Here is a 20,145-nt window from a genome sequence, read left to right as displayed (position 1 = left end):
ATCACACAGTTTCTTTTTTTTTTTTCCAAAATAACTTGTATAAAATAGAGATTTTCTGTGTCTTAAAAATTTTATAAAATTCACCTCGTAAAATAACTAACCCTGGTTCTATTGGAGGTGGCAAAGTAAAAAAATTGTTTAAACTTTTATTTTTGTTGAGATTATTGGTCTATTCAATATTTAAAAATTTTTTGTGCTAATTATGACAATTTATATTTTTTCAGAAATGTATCCCATTTTGTCTGTGCTTTCATATTTATTAGCATATTTCATTCATAACATTCTTTTGTAGTTTTAAAAATCTCTATTTATTGTTACCTCCCTTTTATTTACAGCTTTTTCTCTATTGTAATTTGTTAGTCTTATCATAAGTTTATCACTTTGATCTTTGTAAGAGCCAGTTTTAGTTTTATTAATCTTTTGTTGTTGCTTATTTCATTAATTACTATTGTTTCCTTTTTGTGTTCTTCCTTCTTGTTTTTTCTGGGTGACAGAGATGGTTATTTGCAGGTAGTTTACTCTACTGTTCTTTTCCTAGCTTCTGTGTTGAAGCTTGAACTTACTGTTTTCAGTTTTACTTTATGATAAAAGCATTTGATCATTTAAACTTCCTGTTTCTCACAAATTTTGATATATAGTGCTTTCTTGTTTTTCAATTCTCTATATTACATACTTTCCTTGAAATATCCTTTTTTAACCTAAGATTTATGTTGTAGTTTTCTTTTTCTTTAAGTTTCTACATTATTTTGGTGATCCTTTGTTATTGATTTCTGATTTTGTTGCATTAGTGTCAATGAATGTAGCCTGTGTGAACTGTATGAAATTAATTCTGCATAATTGATTTTGGTTTTACATATTCCTAGTACAATTTTGTGGAATTTTTTTATTCTCAAAAAAGAGTATATTTCAATTTCTGGGGAAGATGGCAGAGCAGGAATACTCTAAGCTCACCTTGTCCCATAGGTACAACTAGTTAAGACTCACATTGGTATAAATAACACCAGAGACTGGTAGAACAAACTTCATGACTGAATGTAGAGAAGAAGCCACATGGAAGAGGGTAGGAAGGGCAGAGCATCCCCAAGAGGAAGCCACAGGTGGAGAGGGGAGAGAAATAGACCCTCAACCCTCACACTGGGGAGCACACACAGGGAAGACAAATAACCATAATATTTGGCTTTGAAAACCATGGGGCACCTGGGTGGCTCAGTCGGTTAAGTGTCTGACTTCAACTCAGGTGATGATATCAGGGTTCATGGGCACATGGGGCTCTGTGCTCACAGCTCAGAGTCTGGAGCCTGCTTTGGATGTTCTGTGTCTCCCTCTCTTTCTACACCCCTCCTCTGCTCACACTCTGTCTCTCTTACTCAAAAATAAATAAACATTAAAAAAAATTTTTAATAAAAAAAATAAAAAAAGAAAACCAGAGGGGCCAGATTTTGTGAGTTCTCACAAGGAACAGGCCTTAAAGCCTTGAACTTTAAAAATCAGAAGGCAACAGGAAACCGAGTCCACATACTTAAAGAGACAGCACACGAAACAGCCCCTGGAGATACAGCATAGGAGCAGCAGTCTTAAAAGTGCCTGGGGCATAGGAGAGGAAGAGTTATTTACTAATTAAAGAATGTGTCCCAGAGGGATAGATTTACCTGGGAGTCCCTCCAGGAGCAAAGGAACTGGCAGGTGCCATTTCCCTTACTCCCCTTCAGCATAAACATTTGGCCACCTGCAAGAACTAGCTACCTAACTTGCTTATACCATGCCTTGCCCCTTCCAGCCAGGCCCGCCTCAGTCCCAGGGGCTGCGGGTCTCCTCCCCCAGAACACCAGTGCAAACCTTGCCAACACTGCATCTGTCAACTGCTTGCTTTTGGGGGCCTCAGTCTCAAGGGCAGCAACTGCCTGTCACCTTTCATTAAGGGCACACCCAGCCCTGGCTGCCTTGGTCTTGGCAGCTGCATGTCCCTTGTGCAAGAGGACTGGCATGTACAACTTGCAGGCAACTGTGTACCCTACTTGTGCAGGCCTCATCTCAGTGGAGGAGGCACATCCCCTCTGGCAAAGGACCAGCACCACTTTGTTAAAAGTAGGGGCGCCTGGGTGGTTCAGTCAGTTAAGTGTCTGACTCAGCTCGGGTCATAATCTCACGGCTCATGAGTTCAAGCCCCTCATTGGGCTCTGTGCATACAGCTCGGAGCCTGGAACCTGCTTCAGATTCTGTGTCTCCCTCTCTCTCTGCCACTCACCTGCTCATGCTCTGTCTCTCAAAAATAAATAAACATTAAAAAAATTTTTTTTAAAGTGCATGGCCTGCCCACTACTTTTGAAAGGAAGAGCTAGCTAACTTTCCTAACAGACAGAAACAGACACAGAGAGTTAGATAAGATGAGTAGACAGAGAAATATGTCTCAAATGAAAGAACATGACAAAATCAGCAAGAGACCTAAATGAAATGAATACAAGTAATATGCCTGAATGATCATAAAGATACTCACCAGATCTGAGAAAAGGGTGGAGGACATCAGTGAGACCCTTACCAAGATACCTAGCTACCTAACATAAACATAAACATAAAAAAGAACCAATCAGAAATGAAGAACACAATAAATTAAATTAAAAATAATGGAATAAAGGGCAGGCTAGAAGAAGCAGAAGAATGAATTAGCATCCTGGAGGACAGAGTAATGGAAAGTAATCAAGCTGAGCAAGTGAGAGAAGAAAGAATATGCAAAATGAGAATAAACTTAGGGAACTCAGACTTCTTCAAGCATAATAACATTCACATTATAGGGATGTCAGAAGAAGAAGAGAGAGAAAAGTGGGCAGAAAATTTATTTGAAGAAATAACAGTTGAAATTTTCCTGATCTGAGGAACACAACAGATATCCAGATCCAGGGAAGCACAGAGATTCCCCCCAAATTCAACTCAAGGGGGTCCACACCAATACACATAGTAATTAAAATGTCAAAAAGTAGTGATAAAGAGAATTTTTAAAGCAGCAAAAGAAAAGAAGACAGTAACATACAAAGGAAACCCCTTAAGACTATCAGCAGATATTTCAGTGGAAACTTTACAGGCCTGAAGGGAGTGGCATGATATGTTCAAAGTGCTGAAAGAAAAAAAAAAAAACAAAAATATATTTGCAGCCAAGGTTACTCTATCTAGCAAGGCTATCTTTCAGAATAGAAGGAGAGATAAAGAGTTTCCCAGAGAAGCTAAAGGTAAAGGAGTTCATGACCACTAAACTAGCCCTACAAGAAATGATAAAGAGGACTCTACGAGTGGACAGAAAAAAAAGGAGTAAAAAAAGTAGGAATCACAAAAGCAGTAAAAATAAGTATATCTGTAGAAATCAGTCAAAAGATTCACAAAATAAGCGGATGTAAAGTATGACACCATATGTCAAAAGCATCAGGGCAGGGAGAAGTGAAGAATGGGCTCAAACTTAAGTGACTATCAACTTGATATAGACTGCTATATGCAGAAGATGGTATATGCTAACCAAATGGTAACCACAAATCAAAAAACAGTAATAGATATGCAAAAAACAAGGAGAAAATATATCACTAAAGAAAGCCAACTTATGGTGAGAGAAGAGAGCAAGGGAAGAAAGTAACAGAGAAAATCTATAAAAACAAGCAGAAATAAATAACAAAATGACAATACATACACACCTGTCAATAATTACTTTGAATGTAAATGGACTAAATACCCCAATCAAAAGACATAGGATGACAGAATGGATAAAAACACAAGACCCATTTATATACTGCTTACAAGAGACTAATTTCAGACCTAAAGACACACACAGATTGAAAATGAGGGGATGGAGAAAAATTTATCATGCAAATGGATACAGAAAGAAAGCTAGGGTAGACATACTTCTATCAGACAAAATATACTTTAAAACAAAGACTGTAACAAAGACAAAGAAAGACACTATATAATAATAAAGGACACAATCCAACAAGAAGACATAATAATTGTAAATATTTATGCACCCAACATGAAAACACCCAAATACAAAAACAGTTAAAAAATAACAAATATAAAGCAACTAATTGACAGCACTACAGTAACAATAGGAGACTTCCAACACTCTACTTAAATCAATGGACAGATCATCTAAAGAGAAAATCAACAAGGAAACAATGGCTCTGGATGCATTTGACCAGATGTATTTAATAGGTACATTCAGAAGATTCCATCCTGAAAAAGCAGAATACACATTCTTTTCAAGTGCACATGAAAGATTCTCCAGAAGACATCACATATTAGGGCACAAAACAAGTCTCAACAAATTCACAAAGATCAAAGTTACGCCATGCATCTTTTCTGACCACAGTGCAGTGAAACTAGAAATGAATCACAAGGAAAAATCTGGGAAGAGCACAAATATGTGGAGGTTAAATAACATGCTATTAAATAATGAATGGGTCAACCAAGAAATCAAAGAAGAAATCAAAACATACATGGAGACAAATGAAAATGAAAACACAATGGTCCAGAATCTTTTGGATACAGCAAAAGCAGTCCTAAGAGGGAAATTTATAGCAATATAGGCCTACCTTGAGTAACAAGAAAATCTCAAATAAACAGCCTAACTTTACACCTAAAGGAGCTAGACAAAGAAGAACAAATAAAACCCAAAACCAGAAAAGGAAGGAAACAATAAAGATTAGAGTAGAAATAAATGATACAGAAATTAAAAAAAACAATAGAACAGATAAATAAAACCAGGTGCTGGTTCTTTGAAAAGATCAACAAGATTGATAAACCTCCATCTAGGCTTATCAAAAAAATATGACTCAAACAAATAAAATCAGAAATAAGAGAAGAAATAACAACCAATACCACATACATACAAAGGATTATAAAAGAATATTATGAAAAATTATATACCAAAAAATAGGACAACCTAGAAGAAAGGGCTAAATTCCTAGAAACATATATAAACTAACAAAACTGAAGCAGGAAGAAATAAAAATTTGAACACACTAATTTTCAGCAATGTAATTGAATCAGTAATCAAAAAACCCAACAAACAAAAGCCCTGGATGAGATGGGTTCATAGGTGAATTATACCAAACATTTAAAGAAGAGTTAATATCTATTCTTCTCAAACTTTCCCCCCAAAAAACAGAAGAAGAAGGAAAACTTCCAAATTCATTCTATGAGGCCAGCATTAACCTGATTCCAAAATCACATAAAGACACCACAAAAAGAAGAGAACTACAGGACAATATCTCTAATGAGTGTAGATGCAAAAGTCCTCAAGTAAACATTAGCAAACTGAATCCAACAATATATTTAAAAAATCACTCACCACTATCAAGTGGGATTTATTCCTAGGATGTAAGGGTGGTTCAATATTCACAAATCAATCAACTCGTTATATCATATCAATAAGAGAAAGGATAAAAACCATGTAATTATTTCAATAGATGCCAAAACAGCATTCGACAAAGTACATCTATTCATTATTAAAACCCTCAACAAAGTAAGGTTTAGAGGGAACATACCTCAACATAGTAGATAAACATAATATGAAAACCCACAGTTAACATCATACACAATGGAGAAAAACTGAGAGCTTTTCCCCTAAAATCAGGAATAAGACAAGAATGTCCATTCTCACCACTTTTATGCAACATAGTACTGAAAGTCCTGGCCACAGCAATCAGACAATAGAAAGGAATAAAAGTCGTTCAAATTGGTAAGGAAGAACTAAAACTTTTACTACTTGCAGATGACATGATACTATATATAGAAAACCTTAAAGACTCTACCGAAAAATGCTAGAACTGATAAATGAATCCAGTAAAGTCAGAGGATTCAGAATCAATGCATAGAAATCCACTACATTTCCATACAATAATAATAAAGCAGTAGAAAGAAAAATCAGGAAAATCCCATTTACAATTGCACCAAAACCAATAAGATACCTAGGAATAAACTTAAAAGAAGTGAAAGTACTGTACTCTGAAAACTATAAAACATTAATGAAAGAAATTGAAGATGACACAAAGAGATGGAAAGACATTCCATGCTCATGGATTGGAAGAACAAATATTGTTAAAATGTCTGTACTATTCAAAGAAATCTACAGATTTAATGCTATCTCTATCAAAATACCAACAGCATTTTACACAGAACTAGAGCAAAAATCCTAAAATTTTTATGGAACCACAAAAGATGCCATATATCTAAAGCAATCTTGAAAAAGAAAAGCACAGCTGGAGGTATCAGAATTCTAGACTTCAAGTTATACTACAAAGCAATAGTAATCAAAACAGTATGATACTGGTACAAAAATAAACATATAGATCAAGGGAACAGATAGAAAACCCAGAAATAAACTGTGCTCTCTCTCTCTCTAAAAACAAAAACAAAACAAAAGACAGTCTCTTCAATAAATGGTGTTGGGAAAACTGGTCAGCTACATGTTAAAGAAGAAACTGGACCACTTCCTTACACCATACACAAAAATAAATTCAAAATGGTTTAAAGACCTAAATGAGATACCTGAATCCATAAAAATTCTAGAAGAGAGCACAGGCAATAATGTCTCTTGACTTAGGCTGTAGCAACGTTTTTCTAGATTTGTCACCTGAAGCAAGGAAAATAAAAGCAAATATAGACTATTGGGACTACATCTAAATGAAAAGCTTCTTCATAGTGAAGAAAACAAAACTAAAAGGCAACCTACTGGATGTGAGAAGATATTTGTCAATGATGTATCTGATAAAGGGTTAGAATCCAAAATATATAAACAACTTATACAACTCAACACCCACAAAAGAAATAATCTAATTTAAGGGGTGCCCAGGTGGCTCAGTCATTTGGGTGTCCAACTTCGGCTCAGGTCATGATCTCATGGCTCGTGGGTTCAGGCTCCATGTTGGGCTCTGTGCTGACAGTGTATAGCCTGGAGCCTGCTTTGGATTTTGTGTCTCCCTCTCTCTGCCCGCCCCCTCTTACACTCTGTCTCTCTCTTTCTCTCTCTCAAAAATAAATAAACATTTAAAAATTTTTAAAAAAATCTAATTTGGGACACCTGGGTGGCTCAGTCAGTTAAGTGTGTGACTTGATTTCCACTCAGGTCATGATCTCATGGTTCTTGGGATCAATCCCCACATCTTCTCTGTGCTGACAAGCACAGAGCCTGCTTGGGATTCTCTTTCTCTGCCCGTCCCTTACTCACATGTGCACACATGCTCTCTTTCTCAAAATAAATAAATAAACTTTAAAATTTTTAAAAAGAAATAACCCAATTAAAAAAAGGCAGAAGACATAAACAGACATTTCTCCAAAGGTGGCCAACAGACACATGAAAAGATCATCATCACTCAGTATCACTCATCATCAGGGAAATGCAAATCAAAACTAGAGTGAGATATCACCTCACACCTTTCAGAATGGCTAAAATCAAAAACATAGGAAACAATGGGTGTTGGCAAAGATGTGGATTAAGGGGAACCCTCTTGCACTGTTGATGGGAATGCAAACTGGTGCAGCCACTGTGGAAGACAGTATGGAGGTTCCTCAAAAAATTAAAAATAGAGCTACCCTATGGTCCAGTAATTACAGTACTGAATAATTATCCAAAGAATACAGAAATACTAATTTGAAGGGATAAATGCACCCCTTTGTTTATAGAAGCATTATTTACAATAGCCAAGTTATGGAAGCAGCCTAAATATCCATCAGTCATTGAATGGATAAGGAAGAAGTAGTATATATATATATATGTGTATATATGTATATATATATATATATATATATACACTATATACTATATACTATACTATTATATATATTATACAGTATATACTATTACTATTATATATACTATATATAGTGTATATACTATTACTATTATATATTATATATATATATATATATATATATATATATATATAATGGAATATTATTCAGCCATAAAAAGAATGAAAACTTACCATTTGCAACAACATGGATGGACCTAGAGGGTATAATGCTAAGTGAAATAAGCCAGTCAGAGAAAGACAAATACCATATGATCTCATTTATATGTGGAATTAAGAAACAAAGCAAATGAACAAAGGAAGAAAAAGAGAGAGAAGCCAAAAAACAGACTCTTTACTCTAGAGAACAGAGGGTTACCAGAGGGGTGGTGGATTGAGCAGATGGGGGAAATAGCTGAAGGGGATTAAAAGTACATTGATCTTGATGAGCACTGAGTAATACATAGAAATGTTGAATACCTATATTGTACACCTGAAATTAATATAACACTGTATGTTAACACTGGAATTAAAATACAATTAAATTTTAAAAAAGAATATGCTTCTCTCTTTACTAGTTGCTTAATCTATTAATAATGCTACTTGTGTTTCATATTTTCTTTATTTCTTGAACTGTAACTTTGAGAGCGATGTGTTAAACCTCCAAATCTCTAGATTATTAATTAATTTCCATTGTTCTATATTAAATACATACATATTTGTACATGTCTGCTCTCTTTTATATTTTATAGCAATATTTTATATTACTGTTTTTTCTACATAATACATAATATCCTTCTTTAGACTTTATGATGTTTATTATCTTAAATTCTGCTTTTTTTAATGTTTATTTTTGATAGAGAGAATGCAAGTTGGAGAGGGGCAGAGGGGGGGACAGAGGATCTGAAGCGGGCTCCGTGTAAACAGCAGAGAGCCTGATGTGGGACTCGAACTCATGAACCATGAGGTCATGCCCTGAGCTGAAGTTGGACCCTTAACCAACTGAGCCATCCAGGCACCCCTTAAATTCTATTTTTTTGTATTAAGATAACACAGCTATTTGGGGGACTAATATTGTCCATTAAATTTATTATGTTTGCTATGATATCAGGAATTTCTCTCATTTTTTTACATACCAAGTCTTCTTTTCTATTTTATTTAAAGATTTTTCTATATTCTAATGTACATTTGATGAGTTTTGAAAAATGTATTTGCTTATGTTATGACAACCCCAATTGAAATTTAGAACATTTCTTTCACTTCAGAAAGTTCTCTTCCTACCCCTTCTCAATTATCCGTTTCCCACCCTATCTCCCCTACTGCACTGCCCTCAGCAAATCTGATATGATTTAAATCACTATGCATTAATTTTGTCTGTTCTTGAACTTCATACAAATGGAATCCTATCTCCATTCTTTTGTACTGTTTTTTTTCTGCCCATTGTATTTTTGAAATATAGCCTATGGGCATGTATTGTCCACTCTTTGAATGTAGCCTATAGAGGAAATTTGTTGTCCCATGAGGACACATTCAAATTTTTTGAAATAGCCAGGAGTCAATCAGTCAAATACACTACATAAAGTTGGTGACACAGAGCTGGTCAAATAAATACATATTTGGTGGACAGCACATTTTTAGATCAAACATTTTGTAAATGGAACATGATATAGAAAGAGAACATAAATTTTAGAATAGACAGACCTGATTTCTGATCCTAGTTCAACTGGATGATCTGAGTGACCCAGGTCAAGTTACTTAGCCTTCATTAATCCTGGGATAATAATACATACTGGCAAGGGTATTACTAAGTTAAATGAAATGATATTGGAAAGAACTTGACACATAGTTGGTATTAAATGGTTTTATGCTGAATTAATATAATTATTTTAAATTATACTAATGCTTATACGTTTGTTAAATTCTTAAAATCACATTTTATTACTTTTAAGATGCAGGCTTACTAAAACTAGATTGTAAAAATATTTCCAAATAATAAAGGTTGAGAAATTGATTGTTTGGGATTAGCATATCAATTTCTTATGCATAAGTGTGTATGTCTAACCTACAGAAACTCAATTTATTCTAAAAAGTAATTAGATACACTTATCTCAATGAACACTGAGGAATGTATAGAATTGTTGAATCATTATTTCGTATACCTAAAACCAATATAATACTATACGTTAACTATATTTGAATAAAAAAATAATTAGATATTTTAAAACTATTTTTCACACAATTAATTTGCTTAGCAAACCTTACCCCCATATATTTGCAGTGATAATTCTCAGCCTTGTTTTTGTCCAGATGATTACTGATGAGGGTATAGTAAATCACTGAGCTTTTACTACTTTGCTAAATTGAACTATCCACATGAGGCCAGCTTTTCATTTATTGTAAGAAATTGACCGTTCTTCCTTGGAAAAAGGGTTATTTAAAAATATCTGAGAACATTGTTGGAGATCACAAGATTTCTACCTGATGCCAGAAATCCTGATTGTTTTTTTCTCCATCTCAGTACACTTCCTTCCCTTCAGGCCCCTACCCCTGTCAGTGGACTGGTTGCTTTGGTATAAATGGAATACGGGTAATGATAATAACAATGGCCGATATTTGTTGACCTCCTCCTATATGACAGGCATTATTCAAAGAATACTTTACATACATCACTTCATTTAATTGCTGAAAAACTCCATTCAGCAGGTACTACTAGGGTCCCTATTTTCCAGAAGAAACAACTGCGTCATAGGAAGATGCAATGATTTATCCAAAACCAGACCGTTTGCATCAGAGCCTAGATTTATAATAATAGTAACATTTATTGAGAGTTTACTACATGCTAGGTTTAAGTGCATTCAATATGTTAACATTTCTATCATCCCAACAGCCTTATGACATAAGTTCTGTCATTTACCAATGATGAGATTGCAGCGGGGGGGGGGGGGTGGTTAAACAACTTGCCCACATTATACACTAGTAAGTGAAGGAGCTGGGGTCAGGCTGCATCCAGAACCTGTGCTATATTACCCCTTAATCTTATCTCTCAACCAGAAAAAAGTATTTACCGGGCACTTAGTGTGTGCACAGTATTCTGGGTCCGAGAGGAATCATAGCTATGTTTTCTTCTTTGGTGAAGTTACTGACTTACTGAAGAAGTAAAACAGAGACTAATGAACCACTAGGGGAAAGGAGGAATGCTGAACTCTTGGTTGCAGAAACTAGAAGAAAGCGTTTAGAGAAGGAAAGGTGGATGTGGATTAGATGATTCTGTGACATCTCAATGAACCAGGTATGGCTGAGGCTGGACCTTTAAGTACTATGAGTGATGAGGAGGAAGGAGGAGAGAGAACATTCTGCAATGTGGAATAACCTATGAACTCTCTATAAACAATCTGTTTCTAATTTCAGGGCTAAAACTCATTTATCTTGGCATTTTTCCTCATTAGGGAAAAAAAAAGCAACAACCAGCCTTTCAATATCTTACTCTATAGTCCTTTTTAGTAAGATTAAATGAACTCTGTACAGTTTTTCAAAAATCTTCCAATTCTTCATTCCATCAGATTGAAATGTTTCATGTCCTATGACATTAACTAGAAAAGCTAATTTCCTTTCCCTTTAATTTTGGCAATAGTTTCCTTTACATAAATAATGACAGGAAGAATAAAAATTCCTTATGACACTTCAAATGTAAATTTGATTAAAATGACATCTCTTCATGCACACAGTATATTTATATGTTTTGGATCAAAGACCTTTTTTGGCAGAATGAAAGAGAATTAACAGGTTGCTTTAATGGAGAGTCATCTGTTTTTAAAAGCTTATAATAGAAGACAGTTTTTCCTTTAATAACAGTTAACCGGAAGATAGATTAATTTAATAATATATTCACTGAGCGTGTCCCAAACTGAACTAATGATCTTACTCCTCAAACCTGTTTCTTCTCCTGTGAACCCTATATCAGGTAGTTGCATTTCCAGCTGCTCCCTCCTGCAGGTGAATCTGCCCCTCCTCCCTTATTCTCCACACCCAGCAACCACTTGGGTCTGTTAATTTTCTCAGATTATGTCAGATATTTCTGAAATGCCTATAAGGGTCTGATGGATCAAGTGAAACAGGCCATAGGGGATGTGGCCAGGTGGAGAGGGCAGTGTCTACTGCCCAAAGAAAAGAACATGTGCTTCTTACTGCCTGGTAAGGTTGTGATCAGGAATGTGTTTTAGGACTGCAGGTCTAAGATTTCTAAAGAGAAGTTGGAAATTTAGATTTTGTGTGAAGTCTCTGGATTTTAAAATCTTGGCAATGAGTTCAGGCAAAACAAAATTATGTTGCATAATTCAAACAAAATGTGTATGACAAGATTGGATTTGCAAGCTGCCAGTTTGTGATTTTTTTTCCTAATACTATTCTTACTCTTCAATTCTCACTGCTCCCATTCCAATTTAGGTCTGTACCATCTTTTGTCTAAAATACTACAACAGCTTCCTAACTCTTCTTGATTCTGTGTCCTGTTCCCACTAAATCATCCTTCATCCTGGCTCCTGAGTAAAAATGTAAAATACAAAGCTGATCATATTACTCAAAAAAATAGAACAAAACAAACCACCTTTGATGATTACTATTGCCCTCAGGTTAATTCTAGACTCTCTGGCCTATCTGTGTCTTCCAGGCCCAACATTATATGGACCCTCCCAACCTTCGTGTGTTCTGTCTCCAGCCATGTGGTTTCCCCAGCCATGGCCTTGATTCCAGCACACTGGACTACACAAGATTCTCAAAAGTACATGTAAATTGCTTTTGTATATTGCCATGTTTGTCCCTTGGCAGAGAATATTTCTCTGAAGTCCTGTTTATTCTGCTCAACTCAAATATACTTTTCTCTGTGAAACACAGTTCAGGGTATGGTGTGTGCTCAAAAAAATGAATGAAAGAACAACCAGTAATTTATCTAGGCCAGCTCTGTGTCAACCATTAAGACTCTAGTAAAAATTAATTTCTTCAATTTTATTCATACTGTTAGTTTAGACCCTGCCATTCTGATTTTGGTTAGAGGTACAGTGTGCATGTCTATTTCCTGTATTGAATTGTGACCTTTTTCTATTCACAGATAGTAGCACAGGCTTGACCTCTGTTAATCAGCAAAAAAATACTGAGGAGTACCAAGGTCTGGTTTATGCTCCAAGAGTTTACTAGCATATTTGTGAAGGGTAGACTATAGAAGGGAAATGTGGAGGCAACAAGACTGGGTACAAGGATGTTGTGGTGAGGTCTGGGACTAACTTCCGTAAAGGTGGTAGGAATGAGGAGGGGGAGCCGTGGACAGAATCAAACTATATGTTAGAAGTAGAGCTAAGAAAACAGGTTGATGAAGTGGAAATGGGATGTGAGAGGAAAAGGAGGATTAAGGATCACTCCTGGCTTTTAGCCTGAGCAACTAGATGGATGATGGTGTCATTTATCAAGATGGAGAAGACTTGGGGACAGTGAATTAGGGGAGAAGGATGAGAATTGATAGTTCTGTTTGGTCCATGTTAATTATGCAATGAAAATCAGACAACCAGACTTGTCAAGTAGCAATTAGATATATGAACCTAGAGCTTAAGAGATTAGTCAGGCTGGAAATAGGAATTCGAGAATCACCAGTGTAGAAGTACCATCGAAAGGCGTGGACCTGATAAGAACACCCAGGAAAAGAATTACAGAGACAAGGTGGTAGACAGAGGTCCTGAAGGGCATTTCCAGATTCAGTTATGAGAAAGGAGGAAAACCAAACCAGCAATTACAGTGTTATGGGCTATAGCACAAAATATTTTGGGTAGGATGGAGTAATAAACTACATCCAGTACTGTCTAGAGGCTAAGGAGCGATAAACTGATGTTGACTTTGGCAAGTTTTAGTTTATTGGTGACTTTGATAAATGCAGTTCCACTGAAAAGTTAAGAAGAAAAGCCCAAATGGAGTGGGTTAAGGAAGGAATAAGGGATGAGGAAGATGGGCTCTGCTGAGAAAAAAAAATATTGGATTGTTTTGAAAAAATATTTAAGCTTAAAGATGTTCAGATACTCTGTCCCACCTTCTGTCAAAACATCTCACTATTCACAAAAATCTGTATGTAGGAATTTGTCATTATTTGTTTCAAACATTTACTCTATATTTTACTTCTCCTATAATACTTGGATGTGAGGGGACGGTACCTGAGTGGCTCAGACGGTTAAGTGTCTGACTCTTGATTTCGGCTCAGGTCATGATCTCATGGTTCGTGAGTTCCAGCCCCACATTGGGCTCCACACTGATAGTGCAGAGCCTGCTTGGGATTCTCTCTGCCCTTCACTCTCTGCCCCTCCCCTGCTTGCTCGCTCTCTTTCTCTCTCTCAACATAAATAAATAAACTTTTAAAATTTGGATGTTGGTAGACCCAGCCTTGTAGACTACACATCTTAGATCATTTCCAAAAGGACTGACACAAAAAGCTTAAGACACAAGCATAATTTTGAAACATTTGGAATTATTTTGCTCCTAATACATGAGAGAAATCATTGATACATAAACTTTAGAAAGACAGTTTTATTAAATATCTTGCATAGTTAAACTTAAGCAATGAATGTTTTTGTCATTCTGGTGTTTTTTCCAGCTCGTCTTTATTCCTTTTTCTCTGTTCTTTTCTTGGCAGCATTGTTTATCATAAGATACAGATGCAGCATGACCTTTGACTCTCCAACCAGATAGTTGCCATTTTGATCTGTCAATCAAACTCAAGGGTCTGCCCTGAAAGTTGAGATGATCGATCACAGTTTGGACACTTGGGCAGTGTCAACTAATTTTAGTCTTCAAGGCTGGGCTGATGTGAGTGGTGACTGGCAAGGCGCTTGTCCAGGGCCCAGCAAGGGTTACGACTGTCCTTATGGTTAACAACTGCACAAATAGGAACAGGCTGAGTTTGTGAACTTAGTGTCAACAAATTATTTGAAGTATGAGGCTATCTCCTATCTGTATTTATTATTCCAGCTCTTGGCATAACGAAGATGAAAAACTCTGTTTACTTTAAGTTTTTCCCATTAAAGGATCAGCGATGCTTTCTTCCCCACTCTGTGTGTACGCAACCAACCATATGCCTTGTCTAGGACATTACCCAAACAGAACCCCCAAACAACCCTCCACCCCACCCCACCCCCAACATGAGGTGTATGTGAAGAACAAGTCTCCTTGGCTTTACTCTTTCTCCCTCACTAAATTTTGGGGGGGATGGGGAAGGAATGAGTAAAACCCTACCTTGAAATTAGAATAAATACATTAAAAAACAAATATAGGAAGCAAACATTTTGGAGCCTTGGTATATCTTTCTCCTCTCCTCTGAAATGCTTGTTTTGTGAAGGAGCCCACCCAGGACTTTGGATAATACAACAGGAGTGTGTGTCTAGGAATCTTTGCAAAGGTTCTGGTTGGGAACCAAAAAGCCCATTGGCTGCCTTTTCATTGCCTTACACATTGGACACTGGCAGCAGGGGACGACATGCAAAGAGACCTATCTATTCGGGTTTTATTGCCCTGTTGTTTGGCATGCTCCCACCTGACTGCTATTGACTTGGAAGCCAGAGAAATGTCAACATGTCGGGATTTTATTGGGTTCATAGCTGCCAGCAAAACAGCTTCTCAGTTTTTCAGTTCTTGTACCTAGAGCTCAGTAGTTTAGTCATGACCCACAGTTTTTTTCAGGATCTCTAAGTGAGTGATGTCCCTGATGATAATGATGTCCCTTATTCAGTCTATTCTCATCTGAAACTGGCCAACTTTCATACTTGGCTAAAGCAATATGTAAATAAACTCAAGGTATTAAGAGCACAACAGAAGATTTGGATGCTTAAAATTAAAAGTGTATATATATATATATATATATATATATATATATATATATATATATATATAATTGGTGGCAGTTTACTCATTGCAAAATTTTTGGAAATGCAGCAGGATGTAAAATAAAAAATTTTCTTCTTCCCAGTCCCGTTCTCCACTGATAGCATCTTAGAGTTCATCTTTGCAGAGATCTTATTTTACATATATCAACCTATATGTTCGTAATTATATAGATACATACATGCAGAGTCTATTCTTTAAAATATAGAACTATAGAATCATGCATATTTGCTATTTTTTACATAAATTTGTCATTAACATAAATCCATCACACACATAGCATGTCACAGGTAGATAAAACCTTTGTCATGTCTTTCTTTTTCCCCCCATATTTATTTTCTTTTAGTTTTTTTTTTTTTTTTATTCTCAAGTTAGCTAACGTACAGTGTAGTCTTGGCTTGTCATGTCTTTCAATTACACTGCCATGTAAATGTACATATGAAAGCAAGATAGAGATTTGGAACATTTTATTTATTCATGAACATTTACTGAGTCCTTTGTATGGGTTAGGCAGAAATGAATCAGCTTGATTTTTCAGTTTGAGAGATTATCTTTACTTTGCACTATGAAAGGTGAGAATTTGACTTTCAAGTTACTCCTAACACATACCCTTACACACACAAATACACACACTCACACTTCTCCACACAACTCAAAGTAGTTATATAGCTTTTGTTAAATCAGTGTTCAAGTTTTCCCTTATGACCATGTGACCATTACTCACAGCTGAGGCACATAATATAATTTGATTGCATCTCATGCCTTTCCCCTGTGTTTCTGAGGAGACATGTATCAGGACAGTAACAGCAGCAACTCTGGACAAGGGCTGCTGGGATTCATAACCCATGTGCCCCATTTACTAACGGGGGTCACGATTGGACAAGAATTTCTACCTCTGTGTTTCTCAACCTCACATAAATCCTGTAAGGAGTGAGTGAGTTACTATATATAAAAAGCTTAGAACATTGCCTGGCAAACACTGGATATTATATAAGCATTTGTTATTCTCATTATAGTTTCCCAAGAAAGGACATGAAAGGACATAGTTTCCCAAGAAAGGACATTTTTTAACCTTATGCCTTTGTTCTACACCCTCACTTGATTGATAGTTTGGCTGTGTGTAGAAACTAGGTTAAAAGTAATTTTATTTCGCCTCAGAATTTGAAAGCATTTCTTATGTAATCAACGCAACGTATCATTCAACCTTGCCCTAGCCCTTGGTTGTCTGTGGAACCTTTGTGATTATCTAAACCACCTGATTAATTTTTGGTAGGTCCCAGTTGTTGATGGTATGCAAAGACTTGTCTGGGGTCCAAAAGGAGGAATCTCAGTCAGCACCTAGTTTCAGACTTGATTGGAAGCCAGATCCTCAGGTAGTACCTTTTAAAATATGCAAATCTTGTATGGTCCTGTGGGGATACAATCGTAATCCCTAGTGGCCTCCAGACCAAGCTATCTGGAGGTGTCCCATGGGCCACAGTTGCAAAAATCTGGGCTCCAGACAAGTGTAGAAGCTTCTTTCTCAGAGGTACCAGCAAGCTGTAGCAAGACCAAGGGAGTGTACAAAATGGAACCCCTGGCCTTCATTCCCTGAGAGCATCTGTGTATCCTACAGATGTGTGGCAAACCTGAGGCTGCTCCTCAGGCCGAAGCTTCAGGACAAGTAAATAGGTCTTACTCACAGGCAGCGTGAAGTGTGTTTCAGTCTGCTGTCTGGGTGGTGCCCTAGCATAGTTGGCTGCCATGAACTGTCTCTCTGATTGTTTCAGTCCTGTAGAGCCCAGGAACACAAGCCTCCTGGCCACCAGAGCTAGGAGAGTAAGAAGCATCCTCTGTGGGCTGTGCATGAATGTCAGCTTCAGCAGAGCAGTGGGAGAGATCAGGGCCTGGGTGTGCCTGTGGATTTTAGCATGGGGATGGAAGAATGCAGGGGCAGAGCACGCCCTGGCTAAGGGACAGTGCAGTAACTGCACATGACCACCACTGATAGCAAGGTAGAAGGAGAGTGCAAAAAGGGCACCTACCAGTGCCTCTGTCCCTGGAGAGGGTCCTAACAGGCCCCTGCCCATTGGCAGACACTTTAAAATTAGCAAATGAATCTCCCTCACATAAAGTCTATGCACTTTTCAAACTGCTGCTTTTGTATTGGGTCCCAGGGTGAGTGAGTTTTTGCGGGAGCCCTATAATAGACAAACCTCAGTTCCCCACAGCCCTTTGTATGTCCTGGATACAAGCCTCCTTAGTTTGCAAAGCCAGATATTTTGGGGGCTCATCTCTCCTGTGCAGGTCCCAAGGGTTGGTGTGGCTGGTATAGGGCCTGATCCTCTCTCTCCTCTGGGGGAAGCTCCATATTCATGAGATCCCTCCCAATTGTGGGTCACCAAGGAGTCTGGGACTAGTTTTTGGTAAGACCACATCTCTGCTTCTCCTACCTGTCTTGATGTGGCCCTTTTATCCTTTGTCATGGGGGGAACTATGCAGCTAGTTTTCAGGTCTTTTCCAGAGGGATTTGTTCCATATGTAGCCATAGATTTGGTATGTCCTTGGGAGGAGGTGAGTTTGGGATCATCCTATGCCACTATCTTGAACCATCTCCTGAAAGCATTCCTCTATTGTCTTCCAGTGAGTAGAGTTTCTTTTCATGAAGTCTTTTTTTTTTAATGTTTATTTGTTTATTTTTGAGAAGGAGAGAGTGTGAGAGAGAGCACATGAGCAAGTGGAGGAGGAGCAGAGAGAGGGAGAGAGAATGCCAAGCAGGCTCTGGGCTGTCAGCACAAAACCTGACTTGATGTTCTATCTTACAAATGGTGAGGTCATGACTTAAGCTGAAATCAAGAGTCAGACGTCTAAGCAAATGAGCCACCCAGGCGCCCCTCCTTTTATGAAGTCTGATGCTATTTCATGTCTTCTATTTTGTATGTAAACTGATTTTCGTTTGTTTGTTTTTGTCTCTGTTTAGTTTTGCTTTGTTTCTTTGGTATTTTTTTAGTATCTTCTCCTAATACCTAGGTGATGCAGTATTTCATAGTGATTTGCTTCAATATAGCTCTTTCTCATATTTGCTCAGGACACTTGGTGGATCCTTTTAAATCTGGAGATCACATCCTTTACTTCCTTCTAGTTTTTTTTTTTCCCACTTCAGAATGTGATATTTATTTATTTATTTATTTATTTATTTATTTATTTACGACTTCCCTCTAGTTTTTGTTTGTTTATTCTTTCTGGAATTCCTACTGGCTACATACTGACTGCCCTCTGAACAAAATGTGTGTTTTTTTTAATCTTTTGCTCCCTGTTTTCCGTCTTTTTGTCTTAATTTGGGGCTATTTCCTCAACTTTACTTTTCATCTCTTCCATTGAAATCTTTATTTTGATATGTTTTACATTTCAATGAGTTTATCTACTCTGAATGGCCTCATTATTTTTCAGTAACATTCCATTGTTTCATGGATGCACGATTTTATCTTATTGACAAAAATGTTAGTATTTTACAATGGTCTCAGCTCTGTCCATTGTTCTGTTTCCTTCAGTTCTGTTTACTTTTGTTTGTTTAGATCTCTGTATTCCAAGTGAGAGCCTTCTCCAGAGAGTAAATTTCCACCTTGCTGGACCAGGGAAAGGACCTGGAGGGGTCTCAGTGTAGACTTTCAACCAATTATCCTGTTTTCATGTCTGCCTCTGACCTTAGCTTCTGTAGAAACCTTGGACCCCCAATTCCTGGTCCTGTCCCAGTTCAGTGGCATGGATTACTTATGTAATGGCTTCCTCCCCTGTAAGCATGTGAGTTTCTGAGTTCTCTACTCTGTGAAATCAATTTTCACTCTTCCTTCAGATTTTCTTCAATTTTTGTTGAGGTTTTTGCTTTCATTTTCTTTGATGTTTTCTTAGTCCCTGTGGCTTATACCTTATCTATCTATCTATCTATCTATCTATCATCTATCTACTTATTGTTTTATTACCATTTTCTTAGAGTTTCAGAAGGGGATAAATATCAGCATATATGTTCAGTCTGTTACGTTTAACCTGAAGATTGCAATATTTTTCAATAGACATATTTTAAAAATTCAGGACATTTATTAGATACCTACTATATGCAGAGTTCTTGGTTGGGAGCTGCTACTTAAATTTTTAGCACTTACAATATGCTTTAGTCTTCATTAAAACAAATCCCTCAAGTATTTCTGCTAAGCAATAAATATATTAAATAAGTGGCTTTTTTGGCCTATTAAAGTCATTGAATGTTTGAATAAATTGAATGAATATTGAATGGTTGAAAAAAAATTAAATAGTACTATGTCACAAAATTTTCATTAGTGAGATTACTTCCAACTAGTGTAATACAGAGAGCTTTTTCCTTTTAGGTTTCATGCTTGTAACTGTATAAGTATGTGTGCAAGTGTGTGTATGTATGCAAGCGTGTGAATGTGTACGTGTGTGACCATGGGTATTTCTATGTGAGAGCGTGTGT

General features: G+C 36.8%; 1 protein-coding gene across 1 annotated transcript in view; it reads left to right on the top strand.

Moving 5' to 3' along the window:
- The window catches only part of TBX18 (T-box transcription factor 18), an 85,093-nt gene extending 70,015 nt beyond the window's left edge, over positions 1-15,078 (top strand). Inside the window, exon 7 of the mRNA XM_045057807.1 lies at positions 12,433-15,078. Coding sequence (XP_044913742.1) covers positions 12,433-12,553 — 121 coding nt within the window. The 3' untranslated portion in view covers positions 12,554-15,078. The remainder of the gene's footprint in view (positions 1-12,432) is intronic.
- Positions 15,079-20,145: the final 5,067 nt, after the last annotated feature.

The sequence above is a fragment of the Felis catus genome, chromosome B2 (assembly GCF_018350175.1).
Source record: "Felis catus isolate Fca126 chromosome B2, F.catus_Fca126_mat1.0, whole genome shotgun sequence".
In the NCBI taxonomy this organism is placed as follows: Eukaryota; Metazoa; Chordata; class Mammalia; order Carnivora; family Felidae; genus Felis; species Felis catus.
This window is presented reverse-complemented; position numbering and strand designations above follow the sequence as displayed.